Source organism: Sinocyclocheilus rhinocerous, unplaced genomic scaffold (assembly GCF_001515625.1).
Source record: "Sinocyclocheilus rhinocerous isolate Xijiao unplaced genomic scaffold, SAMN03320098_v1.1 scaffold1085, whole genome shotgun sequence".
NCBI classification, from domain to species: Eukaryota; Metazoa; Chordata; class Actinopteri; order Cypriniformes; family Cyprinidae; genus Sinocyclocheilus; species Sinocyclocheilus rhinocerous.
Genome location: NW_015659401.1, coordinates 483,981 through 498,954, shown reverse-complemented (window position 1 = coordinate 498,954; position 14,974 = coordinate 483,981). Strand labels below are relative to the sequence as shown.

At 35.9% G+C, this 14,974-nt stretch overlaps 1 protein-coding gene across 1 annotated transcript in view; it reads left to right on the top strand.

The window, feature by feature from the left end:
* LOC107723816 (teneurin-3-like) overlaps positions 1-14,974 on the top strand; it is a 124,526-nt gene that overhangs the window by 95,423 nt on the left and 14,129 nt on the right. The window contains exons 12-19 of the mRNA XM_016532518.1: positions 550-735; positions 1,750-1,776; positions 2,205-2,225; positions 3,058-3,204; positions 3,340-3,547; positions 5,033-5,152; positions 7,906-8,252; positions 9,190-9,333. Coding sequence (XP_016388004.1) covers positions 550-735; positions 1,750-1,776; positions 2,205-2,225; positions 3,058-3,204; positions 3,340-3,547; positions 5,033-5,152; positions 7,906-8,252; positions 9,190-9,333 — 1,200 coding nt within the window. The remainder of the gene's footprint in view (positions 1-549; positions 736-1,749; positions 1,777-2,204; positions 2,226-3,057; positions 3,205-3,339; positions 3,548-5,032; positions 5,153-7,905; positions 8,253-9,189; positions 9,334-14,974) is intronic.

Sequence of the window (14,974 nt, the reverse complement as noted above, 5' to 3'; positions counted from 1 at the left end):
CATTTATCACCCTCAAGTTGTTCCAAACCTGTATGAATTTCTTTCTTCTGTTGAACGTAAAATAATATATTTTGAAGGTTTTTGGCAAACAAACAGTTGCCGGTAACCACTAACCACTGACTTCTATAGTATGGGAAAAACATTTTGTAAGTCAATGGCTACCAGCAATTGCTGAGTTACCAATGTTCTTCAAAATATATTCTTACATGTTCAACAGAAGAAAGAAGAAGGTTGAGGGTGAGTAAATGATGACAGAATTTTCATTTTGGGGTGAACTACCCTTTTTGGAAGCTACAATTTGGCTAAATGATTCATTGTCTATCCCACATTAAAATGCATTAAATAAAATTAAAATCTAATGTACAAGTATTTGAATATGTACATCCATAATGATTATTTGAATGGCATTCATTATTACATTAATGCAAGCTATGTGACTTTATACAAAATATGCTTTGTTTCTATAGTTGTTTTCTAAACTGCATTTTTATGACTTGTATTCCTGTACGCTTGTATTTCATGACTTAAACACAATGCTGTTTCTTTCAGAAATGTGTGCAACGGATTGCAGTCCTCACGGCGTGTGTGTTGGAGGTGTGTGTCGGTGTGCGGACGGCTGGTCAGGGGCAGGGTGTGAACAGGAGGAGTGTCAGGCACACTGTGGGGAGCACGGTGTGTGTCGAAAGGGGAAGTGTGAGTGTCACCAAGGTTGGACGGGAGAAAACTGCAATATCGGTGAGTTCACCCTGTTGTGAACCTTGTATTGTATTATACTAGCTTTAAAAGGTATCTTATTCAGTGTTCCCACAGTAAAAACAAATAAATATCACAAATAAAATTGTGTTTTACAGGTCAGTAAAAAGTAATTGAAATGAATAAAATGGAAAAGTCCAGATTTTTATTCTGAATATACAGTACTGTTCAAAAATTTGGGGCCAGTAAGATTTTTTTTTTTTTTTAATAAATAAACTTTTATTCAGCAAGGATCTTTTCATTCATCAAAGAGTCTGTTTAAATACATATTATGGTTTCCACAAAAATATTGAAGAGCAATGTTCAATGCTTTGCCATCACAGGAATAAATTACATTTTAAAATATATTAAAATAGAAAACATCTTTTTTAAATTCTATTAATATTCACAATAGTACTGTTTCACTGTATTTTTGATCCAATAAATGCAGTCTTGGTGAGCATAAGAGACATTTTTCAAAAACATTAAAAAAATCTTACCCACCTCAAACTTTTGAATGGTAGTATGAATTATTATTATTATTTATTTATTTATTTTGCACTAAAATATTTCATAAGCTAAATGTTGCTCTTGGTTAGAAAGTGTGTAGAGCAAAAGCTCACAAGTCAAAGTGAACCATTTGTGAACAAATAATTATTTTTAGTCACATATTTTTTTAATTACTGCTTCACAGATCTGAAAAATTCATTTGATTTTGAAAGCATCCTTATCCAGTAAACAGAAATGACTGGAAAGGTCATGGAAATGTATTGTTTGGAGTGCAGGAGCCCTGCATATTGAAACATGTCAAATTATTCATGCAATACTTGAGAGTAATTTTAAAATCAAACACATTGTCAGCACACCAGTATACTGTAGCATATTCAAATATGACTTATGGGAACTCTCAGGTTGCCAGTTGGCTGAATAGGTACATTTATTGCATAGTTTGCATTGCACAAAAATTTTGATTTTGCATCTGAATGACTTCTTTCATTCTTTCTTTTATCACTCTAGCTCACTTTTTGGACAGCAAAATAAAAGGTACAGTGCTTTCTTTCATCAACCATGTTTGCTTTCTGTGTGTTGTCTGGAATAATTATAAAAAAGTATATATTTTTAAATTATTTTCTTAAATTTTTTTTTTTTAAATAAACTCTCCAGTGATATTTTCATTGAATGCAAATGTTTATGAAATCGAAAAGCAGATTCACAGATGTAGACCTTGCTTCATCAAAAAAAAAAAAAAATTCAAAAGCATTCGTGCCTTCCTCTAATCGAGCTCTTCAGCATTACAATGCAAATATCATGAAATGTCATATTTACTGAGGAGAGGGTAAGCCGCAGCATATTAGGTGTGTGTAACCAGCAGAGGCTGCGTGGGCTGTCTATAGAAATGACACTAAATCACTGCATACCGCAGTATAACACCCCATGTTTAATTCTTTTCCCTGAATGTCTCTTCATGATAGCAGACTGGATAGGATATAGAGGTAAAGGTCATGCTGCCCTGAAGAGAGCATGTGGCTCTGACCCCTCTGTCTCTCAAGCATGACTTTCATTATGTCTATGTACCGTGTATTAATGTGTCCTCACATGTGTTCGGTTTCAGGTTTCCTGTTTTATAGAGTGTAACTGTAGGCATACAAAAACACACATAAAATCATCAGTCAGTCCATGCACATATACACATTCACATTACCCAAATCCCCATTGTTGTACATCTCACTGTCTCTTAATGTAATATTTAGCAGCTGCTAAGCTCCTTAATTTAGCATTTCCTCTGTAATTTCCTTTGACTTCACACATTCTGTGACAAAGGATATGATGGAGCACTTCAGTATACTGTCTGATAAATTCTCCCTGCACTTGTGCTGTTCAGCTCAGCATGCTGTAAATTCGCATGGACACTACTAGATGTGTAATTTGATAGTATAAGAATGTTCTTTTAACTTTATAAGCTGCTCAGATACCTCATAAATATTTTATTTTATGTATTTTTTTTTGCAAATCATTTTGCCTAGCTGGTATTTAGCTGAATTTATTAATCTATTCTCCTAGAAATGGAAACAGAAAATAATAATAAGTAATAAAAATCCTTTTTCATTTTCTACAATACTAAAGCACATATTTTGTCCAGTTGTTTCATGTGAAATTACAGCTGTCCCTGAGTCCAAAGTTCCAAACGTTTGACTGACTAAAACACATTCACCGTGTTTTCCCCTGTATGTTTATGCAGTTCTGTATGGTGAGTTCTTCACCCCTTTGACACATCCTTGGCTGCTGATTGGTCAGTATGTATAACTGATGAATTTGTCCCGGTAGATAGCTGTCCAGGGCTGTGTAACAACAACGGCAGGTGCATTTTGGACCAGAACGGATGGCACTGCCTCTGCCAGTCGGGATGGAGAGGGGTGGGGTGTGATGTCGCCATGGAAACCCTTTGCTCTGATGGCAAGGACAACGAGGGAGGTGAGAAAATGACAAGAAGTTGGGGAATAAATATTTGTTTTAATAGGATGGTGCTCCCCATGCTGTACTAATAAATGACTACATGACTTTAAAAACACTGATTATGTAGTCAAAAGTCCCTTGCTGTTGTTTTAGATGGCTTGGTGGACTGTATGGACCCAGACTGTTGCATTCACAGCACCTGTCAGGGTCAGACATATTGCCGCGGGGCTCCAGATCCCAGCGCAATGCAATACCTCAGCTCACCTGCTCCAGACGCTCAGGGCTTCTATCAGCGCGTCAGCTTTCTGGTAGTTCCGGGAGGCACACATACCCTACCAGAGGAAAACACATTCAACAGCAGGTTAGGAGATCTTAAACTGCTGAAGAACAATCAACTAGGTTTGGATTTAGTTAGAGTATTGGGACCTATCCTACAGTGAACTAAAAAATGTGGCTGGAAGGGATACTTCACCCGAAAATGGATATTACCACAAGAGAAAATTTCTTTTTTTTTTTGTCATTTGACCCCAATGTTGTTTTAGACCCCATTGACATTTATTGTAGGAAAAAAAAAACATGTATCTCAGAATTGCCATTTGTGAGTGGACTATCCCTTTAATACTTCCAATCTAGCTTAGAAACCTGCATTTTATAGTTGTTTTAGAAGCTGTATTTTTATGACTTTTTAATAATGTTAAAACATATTTTATGATGTCATAAAATTGCTAGTTTAGCTGCTTTCGGAAATTAACGTTATTTAAAAAGGATTTTAAACATCAAAGTTATTTAACATATATATCATTCTAAGCTTCTCGCTGAGACACATGGCTTATTATCCCGATAATGCCTCTATTTCATGTTTTATTTATCAGTAGCATAACATATTAAAATGCATATGCATAGAAAGTCCTTCTTGGCTATGCAAGTAATGATGCCGTTTGATGTGATGCACAAAATTTCCCACAATCTTAAAGTGATTTTTGTAACGTTTCATACAGTAGATCATAGATTGTAACGGTCATAGATCTAACGGCATGAGAAGATAGAGCAAGCCTCCCACACTCATACAGAAAAGACAATAGGGTTTTACTTTTTGATTGGAATTCAGAACTTCAATTTCCCTTTTTGAAGCCTCCATGTTGTCCTATCTAATTTCTGCTGCTTTCATATTGCAGATAGAGAAGCTATCCACCATTGGTATGATTTGTAGCAAAAGCTAATATACCATGTACTTTAGGAAATGATTACTTTTTCCAGTGGAAAAAATTGAGCTCCTCACCTTTGCACCTCTTCAATTTTGGAATCTCGAGTGAATATGTTCTTAGCCCTTTGGTGTTTTTGGGCAAAGTTAACAATATGAACATTGCTGCTTGTCTTCACTGCCTAAGAATAGGACCAGTCAAGAAAAACTTGTTAGAATCTCTTGATATTTGGCTGATGAAGCTTTTGATTATGGCTTGATGAGGAAACTTCTCATCCCGCCCATCTGCCCTGAGGTTTCTTTTGTTCGCACAGTGAGAAATTATCACACAATTAGACTAAAAATGCGAGATTGCAGGTCAGCCACTAAATGGTGCTTGGTAAAATAATTTGTGCTGTAATTATGTCTGTAAATATTATCAAAATAGAACGACAGAGGAAGGTTAGGTGCAGTGGATTGAGGCATTTTATAGTAGAAATGGACATTTTATATATAAAATCTTTTAATTTTATATATAAAATATTGAATTTAATGCTGCTTATTGTTTTATTTTTTAACAAATAGCCTGCTGATCTTAAAAACCTTTGTTTTCATTCAGAGCCATATTCACGTGTTTTTGAACGCGTGTTTGTGTTTTTTTAACAGCTTGGTGTCCGTAGTGCGAGGACAGGTGGTGACTAGTGACGGCACTCCACTGATTGGGGTGAATGTGTCCCTTCTGCATTACCCCCAGCAGGGTTATACCATCACCAGACAGGATGGCATGTACGTACAAATATGTTTTACTCGGACACAGACGAGCACATACGCAAACACATAATTATGCTAATACCTATCCTTAAGATAGTCAGTGAGAAACCATTTTGCATAGTTTTATGCAAATTCCTATTTACATCTCACTGCTTCCCACAGTGAGTGGGAGTCAAGTCAAATCAACACAAACAGGCACATTCTCAAGCCCATGTCAGTGTTACTGTCACTCAAAGGCAACACATTACAACTTGACCTGTGAATGTCCTTTTATGATCCTTTCATGACCCCAAAATTTCAATTTACAGATCACATTTGCATAGATTGTTTTTTGCATAACACACAAAATCTCCACAAATTATACTTATAGGTATACAAATTATTCAAATTATAATAAATGTACAATATTTTATATATATATAATACATAATATTTACATAATGTATAATTTAAATTGATTATATAAATTAAAAGTATTTAGAATTTAAATTTATTTATATAGTTTAAACATTAATCATTTTAAACATTTATAATAATAATTTTTATGCATTTAATAAAATTGAATACAATATACATATTTTAATTGACATTTATCTAAAAAAATTGGCTACACACACACACACACACACACACACACACATATAATAATAACACATTAAACCAGCAGTAATTTTGAGTCTGACAAATAATGATTTACATGAATCAGATGGTAATTTATTAACTATTCTGACCAATTAAATTAAGTCAGTGAAGGACATAAGACTGATTTAAACCCATAAAGCAGTGCAAAAATCAGATCTCCACACACACAGTAAAAAGATGAAAATGTTACCTTTCGAGCCCCATTTTAACTCTAGTTATACAACATTAAAGCAGTCTGACTTTCAGTTCTGAGCTGATTCTGGGGCTATCTGACCTTCTTGTACCTTTATAATAATCCCTTTAGTCATTATCCATCATTATCAAGAATCACTCAGATCAGCAGTTAATGTGAGTCATCTACTCAAGGGTCACATGTGTGGGAGTTTGCATGTGTATGTGTGGCGACCATATGCCTTTAACTGAGGCATGACCGTAATGCATTAAAAACTTTATTTTCTCTTCAATAGAGTTTAATGAAAGAAAAAAATACTCAAGGGATGGATCTTTATCTTTAAAGAAGGAAGCCTGATGTTGGGGATTATCCGTTATATCCAGATCCCTCCTAAAAACCTGCACACAGGGGAACGGGCTTCAGAGAATCATGCTTGTTCAGTGCTGGTGTCTGCTTTCGGTTAGCAAGCGTGTCCAAGGAGAAAAAGAGGCAAAGAAACAGCTTTAAAGGCCGATGGTCTGGAACAGTGGCCCAGCCATGCCATGATTGTAAAAAGGGACAGGAGCAGTTAGGGAGAATTTCAAGGCAGTGGCACTGCATGGATGTGTATGTTTGTGTGTATGTGTGTAAAGTCACCGCACCGTTCATCTCTCTCCTTCCGGGCAGGGGAGTCAGCAGCTCATATAAAGCACGACTTCTCAGAGACGCCCCTTCATTTCCAAATCTGCGCCTACCTCCTCGCTATACCATGCTAATTAAAATAGGTCCTGCTCTAACTGCTACCTCCAGATCTCTCATCCAAATCCCTCAAACGTAAGAAAGTTACATCACATCTCTACCTCTACTCTCATAAACTAATAGAACATCTTAAGTGTGCCAGCGAACTACTGATAAAAGACAGTGAAGTCTGCCATGTTATTTAGCTGTTATTTTCATTGGATATATGAAACAGATAAATTTTTAGAGGAAGATATGAAACGTGGAAGACATCAATAACTAAGTGCTTTGATGAGGCTAACAAACCATGTAATTTGGAGAGGACCCATGTGCTTATGAGTTTGATAACAGGAAATTATGAATCACGCTTAGCCTTCATATGCCCTCTTCCCCCACAAAAAACAATGAGAGATTCTGGCACAAACTACATCTTTCATAAAAATAGCGAATTATTATGTAAATATACACTACTGTTCAAAAGTTTGGAGATGTTTTAATGTTTTTGAAATGAGTCTCGTTTACTCACCAAGGCTACGTTCTGTATTTGATCAAACAAATACAGCAAAATAGTAATGTTGTGAAATATTATTACAATTTAAATGTTAATGTTTATGTTATGTATTTTAAAATGTAATATATTTCTGTGATGACAAAGCTGAATTTTTAGCAACCATTACTTCAGTCTTCAGTGTCACATGATCCTTCAGAAATCATTCTGATATGCTGATTTGCTGCTTAAGAAACTTTTATTATTATCAATGTTGAAAACAGTTGTGGTGCTTAATGTGTTCATGAAAAACAATGATACTTTTTTCAGGATTCTTATATGTTTAGAAAGTTCACAAGAACAAAATATTTTTTTGTAACATTATAAATGTCTTCACTGTTCATCAATTTAATGCATCCTTGCTGAATAAAAGTATAGATTTATTTAAAAAAATAGCAGTGTATATTACATAACACTACATACATTTTTTTTTTCATTTTATACATTCCCATGCATACCACATAAAAAATTACAATGTCTTATATTAACATGGTTAATAATGATAATGACATGAACCATGGGAATACAATATTTCTGGACATGAACTGTAGCAATACCATATTATTAATATTATTTTTAACGACTTCACTGTATCATGGTACCACCATAGTACTTTCTCACGAGAGTCCAATTTATTTGTCAAGCATGCATGAGCACTGTTCTGAAGACTGTGTTTTTATCCACCTGCAGGTTTGATTTATTGGTGAACGGAGGCACAGCACTGACATTGCGTTTCGTGCGTGCTCCATACTCCGCTGTGTATCGCACGGTGTGGTTGTCATGGAGAGTTTTCCATGTGAGTGATTTAGACTTGATTTACTTGAGCTCACGTGCTTCAGCCTACAAACCTGTTCTGAAGGTCATCTTGACCCAGTCCAGTGTGCCCTTCGGCTTGGCTCGGGTCCACCTCATGGTGGCTGTGGAGGGCAGAATGTTTCAGAAGCAGTTCCCAGCTTCACCCCGGCTCTCTTACAGCTTTATCTGGGACAAGACAGATGCGTACAGCCAGAGAGTCTATGGACTCGCAGAGGCTGTAGGTGAGTAGTGGAACAATGGGAGGAAATAGATCTATATAAAGCCCTCTGTGTATGAATATGTTATTAACTTGGACTGATTTAAACCAGGAGCAAATTAATCTTTTTTCACCCAGATATTTCAGTGTTGAGATGAATCTCCCTATAAACTGATAGTACAAGTCAAACTGATTAGGAGAAGAGGGCTTATTATTAAACAGACCAGAAGGTTGAACTTAATATTCTCTGAACCCTAAACTAATGGTTGTTAAAGGGATTTAGGACAGAGAATACAGGACAATAATATGGTTTCATTTTAATTCCGGCACAAAATGTATGATTTAAACCTTGCTGAAAATACACATAGTTCAAAAGTCAATCTCATTTTGTTGAATATGCAGCATATGCTTAATTGTTATCCTAACCATCTTTTGCTAAACTGACACTGGGTTGTGTTCTAGCAATAAATAAAAGGGATAAGCAGCTGCATTTTTCAGGTCCCATCTATATACTGCTGACTGCTCTTTGCATGTATAATTAGTCTGCAAATGAAGCGCACTGAGAAACATCAGCTTTCAGAAGGTCACAGGCCCATTTGGAAAATGTTGCTATGACTGGACTTGTTATAATCATGCTATTTACAGAAGCATTTTCCCCTAACAAGGTTGTAGCTGCTCTGAAATAGTTACTGCACCAGTTTTCCATGTGCATAAACAGTAAATTGTCAAAAACCATGTATATTTTGCAGGTATTACATTCAATACACAAGTGATTCACCTATAGAATAAACAATGTTTAAATGCTTAAAATTATATATTCTTAAAATATTTGCATGTTAAAGAATCCTGAAAATATTTTCTTTAATTGAATAATTTAAACATGAAACCTATATCAAATTAGGTAGAAAAATATTTAAGGATAATTAGATACCTTTTGCCCTGTTTCCCCCTCTATACTGTAGTATCCGTGGGCTTTGAGTATGAATCATGCCTGAATGTGATCCTGTGGGAAAAGCGGACAGCCACGCTGCAAGGATATGAGCTGGAGGCCTCCAACATGGGCGGATGGACCCTGGATAAGCATCACATCTTGGATGTGCCAAACGGTAGGAATCGCTTATTAAACCCCACCGGAACCACCTCATGGGAAATGTCCCCTCGCCAATTCAGGGGTCAGTGCCTCCACCTGGACTCATTGTCATAAATATTAATCTTAACATCGTTCATTGCCTCTTAACATCATTCATTGCCTCATTTGCACATAATAAAGCAGAGTTTGAAAGGGCTAATCGCTCACAGTGATGACAGATTAAATCGGAATCATTAACACAGCGTGCCAAGTCAGAGCTGTGCACTCCAACATTATGGGGGATATGATTTGGCTGAATGAACTTTATCCAGTTTTCAGGCGCAGAATGCATACTTATAGCTTAATTCAATAAAAGTGCCATTAAAACACAAGCGTGAATATGGAAATGTGGCACTATTCCACAAGTCATTCCTTGTTCCTTTGTCTTCATAATGAAACAGGGTGACAGGGAAGCTCATTCTGTCAGCTTAAATCTCCATATTCACACACATAATGGCATCTTTTTATTCTTGGTAAATGACGATGTGTGCACAGTTTGAACCGGGCCCAGCAGTCGTATTTAATGGTGCATTTTGCAAAAAGAAGTCGGCTCTGCAGCACATTCTGATGCCCTAAATGAAAACAGAAGATTAGACTGACACTTTTCAGGTGCGGTTGTCTCAGGTTGTTTCTCTAGAGTTAGTTAGTGTGACAACATCTGATTGTTCCTTGCCTGAACCAAAGATTTAAGCCTCTTTCTGATTGCTGGCTAAATGCCCAGTTGGCCTTGGGATTTCCACATCCTTTAATCCGACGACCTGCCGAACAAATGGTCATGGCCGTCTGCTCAACCCTTATTTTTGCACCTCTAGACAGTTTATCTGGTTTAAGCACTGTTTCTGCCAGTAAGTCTTAAAATCTAATTTTACACCTCAAGCGCCAGAGTGGATTAAACCAATTGCAGATTTTCGAAGATATAGAGATAGCTTACATCATCTTATTTAGATTAGACCATTATTATAGAAATGTTTTGGTGTTCGAATTTGATCATTTCAAAGTTACAGTACTACTGATTAGTTAATAGTGCATTTAATTGATTTGCCAAATCCAGTAGGGTGCATCATATCACTTTATTCTGACTGCCTTTTTATAATTATTTTCAATGCATGTAGATGATATCATGGCATATTTTTATTTATTTGTTATGGTAAATATTTAGAGATATAAATATTTTTATTCTACTTTTTTTTTTTGCTAGCTGCTGAAGTTCATAGACTTTGAATTGAAGATCAACTGCATTATTTTTACTGTTTTTGTGAACTAAATCTGTCAAAAACCTCACAGACACAGTTGAAAGCGATGGAACAAAAAGCCGGGAACTGCATATTCTGATGGAAAGCACTGAGGCATAGAGCATATGTCCTAGAGCTCTCAGCTCTGTTAAATATACAAATCCATAACATGATCGTCTGTTCTTCTCATAACTCTGTTGTCAGGTTTCTGGTTAGGTGAGTTTTACACGGGGTTACTCATTATTTATCTACATGCTCATAATCTTCTTAGGCATCGACTTATAAGTTTACTCTGAGAAGAATAGCTCTTAAAAGAGCTTAAGACATTAATCTGGCTCAACCTGTTTAATCTGAGTTTTATAAATTAGATGAAAGCTTTGCACATTTGGGCATGTCACCTTTACAATCTTTTCGATTAGTGCATTTTTGTGCATCAGAAGCAATGCATGGTAAGTGATAGAGATGGGAAAACATTTTGTCCTGAAGAACATGTCACAAATGTAATCAATTTGCCAAAGGGAGATCTTCTCTTTGACAGTCCCATTTGTCTCACTGATTGATAATGCAGAGCCTCTCATATCTATGGCTTACAGGTCTGATCAGCAGTCAGCGGCTGTGCAAAATGTGTGCCTGGGCATATGTGTATGTGTTTGAGCAAGAGCTACATCCCATTGCTGAGCTTTTCCTTATGACACAACCATGCTCTTGGTGATTTTAGTCTTTATCTTCAATATTTATCATATCGTCCATAAAGCTAATACACAAATGCTTCTATTTTGCATTTTTCTAATGGAATGCAAACAAATGTATTATAAAAGTTATCAGCACACCAGATGAAATAAAAAAGGCTGAACTGAAAATTTTTTGTCAAATTTCAGAAAAGTATTTTGTTTGTCCTTTTGAGAGCAGTACTCAAGCAGAACGAATTCCACATGTTTGTGTAAAAGCCGATGATCATTTTCTGCAGCATGATTTGAGAATGAGCCAAAGAGCATATTGTACTTTTTTTTAACAAATCAAGAATAACTAACCATCAGTACAAAGTTCACATCAACAGTGTTACGAAGTTGCTTATGTGATTAGTGACTTCAGTGATTCTTCTTTTTTGTCTTAACTTCATTGCAAATATTAAAGATGTTTAACTATTTCTAGATCACTAATCAAATAATTGTTTCTCATTTTATTTGTTCTCTAGAAATATTGAAGAAAGATATTTCTTATTTGTTTTATGACATTTTAAATGTTATAATGTTAAAGCCTAAAAGTTTAATTTTAGGGGGGGAAAAAAAGTTCAATGTTGTCTCAAACTTTTGGACCCCACTATAGGTGTCAATCCTTAAACTTTTTGATATGGCATGCTGCTTAGCCTGAAGCATCTATGAATGCTGCAGAACACCTAGAAGATTTGATATTCAGCTTGTTTGCTTGACATTTACAAAATAGTTTTATTTATCCCATTGCTATTTGATCAGCATGTTTGCTCAGTGAATAATCAATAAGCATAAGCATTGCATTACTGTAGATGACATTGAATGAAATTTCCATTTATAGAGTTTGTTGTACTTCATAGACATTAACATGTAGCTGAGAGTGGCCAAAACAAATCGACTGCTTTTCACCTAAAGGTCTAGCCATAAAGTCACAAGTTAATCAGGCCACGATTTACAGCATCCACGCTGCATGGTAATGACAAAGACTAATGAAAAACATGCACTTTAAATGTAATTATTTTGTGACGCTGCATGCAATTTGTGGTTCTTGCAATGCTTGCACACAGTTTGTGCTATGGATATCTATTGTGGCTTGAGGACATTTCTGTAATTACTTTTCTAAGCAATTAGTTTTATTGTTACTTCAGAATGATGAAAAGAAAGAAAATAAAATCTAGGGAATAAAGTATAACAAAGACATTGGACTTTATTAGTAAGAAACCATCCAGAACATCTTAGTAACTCCATAGCAATATCCTGGCAACCACCCACAATGCCTTCATGACAGCGATGTTGATTATTCCAATCAATATATGAGTTATTGTTAATGTTGTTCTGGTTGCGCAGGGTTTTGTATAGGATTTACAGTCAGATCTTTGTAGATATAGTAGTTCATTATTTTCTTCCTTGTATTTGAACAGTGGTTCATAAGTAATGTGCGCTGTGCATAATGCGATCAGGGCAATGCAATGCAGCAATCGCAATTTGAGTAAGTGAGAAGTGTCACTGGTTTGTCTTGCTGTCAAGGTCAGTGGCTTTGTTGAGTCACACTTAAAAGCAGCCACCCAGACCAATTCTTCTTACTTAATGGTACATTGTAGACCTCTGAATGAGAACAGCAACTTCTATTGAGCTGGGTGTTCTCAAGATCCCCTCCGACTTTGTCTTCATTCCAGTCCTCCTCTCAATCAATTAATCAATGGCAGGGCTTAATCAAGCAGGAACAAATTGCTATGCACCCTGCTTAGCCTCACATGGGAAGACATTAGCCATGAATCGCATGCAGTTCAGAATTGCAGAGGGTTTTGGGTTATTTAAGCACTCTGTGAATTAACAGCTGATTTCAGCCAATGACAGTTTACCACGCTTGCTGCTAAAGTGACAGTCATCACACTAAAGAGGAATGCCCGATGAGACTTGGCACTGGATGCACTTGATTTGTCTCGTCAGCGACACAGTGCGTTTGGGATGGGCGACTAGTGATGTGCAAATCTACATATTTTGAAAATCATCTAGTTGGCCTGTATAATTAGGATGTTTTCAGGTTCACATTTCTTTGGCTGTGTTTACGTAGGACACTTTTTTTTAGTTCCAAAACCAGCTATACAAAATGCAACTGAATGGAACAGAATGATAAGGTTTTGACATGTTTTTCAAATACTTTTTTTAGCATGACATGCCAAGATGCGATGTAACAGCTAAATATGTCTGTCTGAATGTGTATGACTGTTTTTTAATGGCTGGTGCTTTAAAATGGGATGTAGCTGAAGATGCAACTTTTCCCAAAAGGTTTTACTGTCTAAAAGTTCCTTTTTTTTTATCTCTTTAATCAAATTGTCATAACTCCGTCTTTCAGTGAAATCAACAGACATTACTTCAGTTTTGTGACTTTACTTACATTCACTCAGTCGTGCCACTAAGGCACATATACTGTATATCTGCTACACAAAATAAATACAATATGGCTAGATCTAAATGCAGAGATCATTTATACCATTGTTATATATCATCACATTGCCCAGCCCTAAAACTGCTCTATGTTAAGGAATTCTATACATAAAAGTATGAATGTAAAGCGCTATACAAATACATTTGACTGACTTGACTAACTGCTAAAGCACACTACGCTGAATGTATTCTAATTAAAGCACCTCTGCTAAAAATATCAGAATTATCTAGAAAAAAAACATTAACTAGTCAACTTGTTAGTCTTTGGTCCAACTATTCGACCACAGTGTTATCTATTTTCTGTATTTCCATGATCGGAGTAGACCACCCTCCATTAGAAGAGAGTCAAAAAACATTTGAAACTGCACAGTTTCAGACTCCTATAGTTTTAATGAAATGCGGCCTCTGAACTAATTACAAAGCAAAGGTGATTGTGTGTAGCCACTGAGGTAGCTAGTTACTGAACTTGAGATGTAGTGGCCAGCCAATGGGAGTGTCGTTCAGTGCCATGTTACTGATATGATTAATAGGCCAAAGTTGAAAGTCTAACATGTTGCTCAGTATGAATAATTTATGGCCCTGGGCATGACACTTCCCTTTGAAGTTCCTCTTTGAAGCCAACCCCAAAAAGAAACAAGTTAAATTTTCACATGACTGAAATATTTATCTGTAATGACCCAAGCTCCTCGCTCAGTCTTGGACTGAAAGGGGTGTTAAAATGATTGAAACGATCAAAGGTTTTAGAAGCTGAGATCTATAGGGACTGGAAAATAAAGCACACAGCTGTGTAGACAATCACCTCTCAGGTGATCGAAATGTCTCCGGTTGGTACATTTAATGCCTGAGGACCGTATTCTTTTTTTGGATATTGCACATTTGAGACAGATTCTATCTGATTCAACAGCACAAACACGACAAAATCCTTAAAAAAAAGTAAATCATAGTTTTGCCATCAAAACTGCTATTGTGTGGCATAAGCTTTTCTCTGAACATGTAAAATATATTTCAGTTGTTGAAAATTAAAGTGAGAAATAATCAGACAAATACATGTATGTGCTAAAATAATTAAGAAAATGACTGATAAGTAGATTTATAAAATGTAGAAAATTTATATTTTTAATAACATTTTTAGTGATTTGACACAAATTATAGCATAGCTCCTATCATGCAAATGCAATATATTTATCCTTCTGCTCATTTTCATGTACATGTACTAAATCGCATTGAA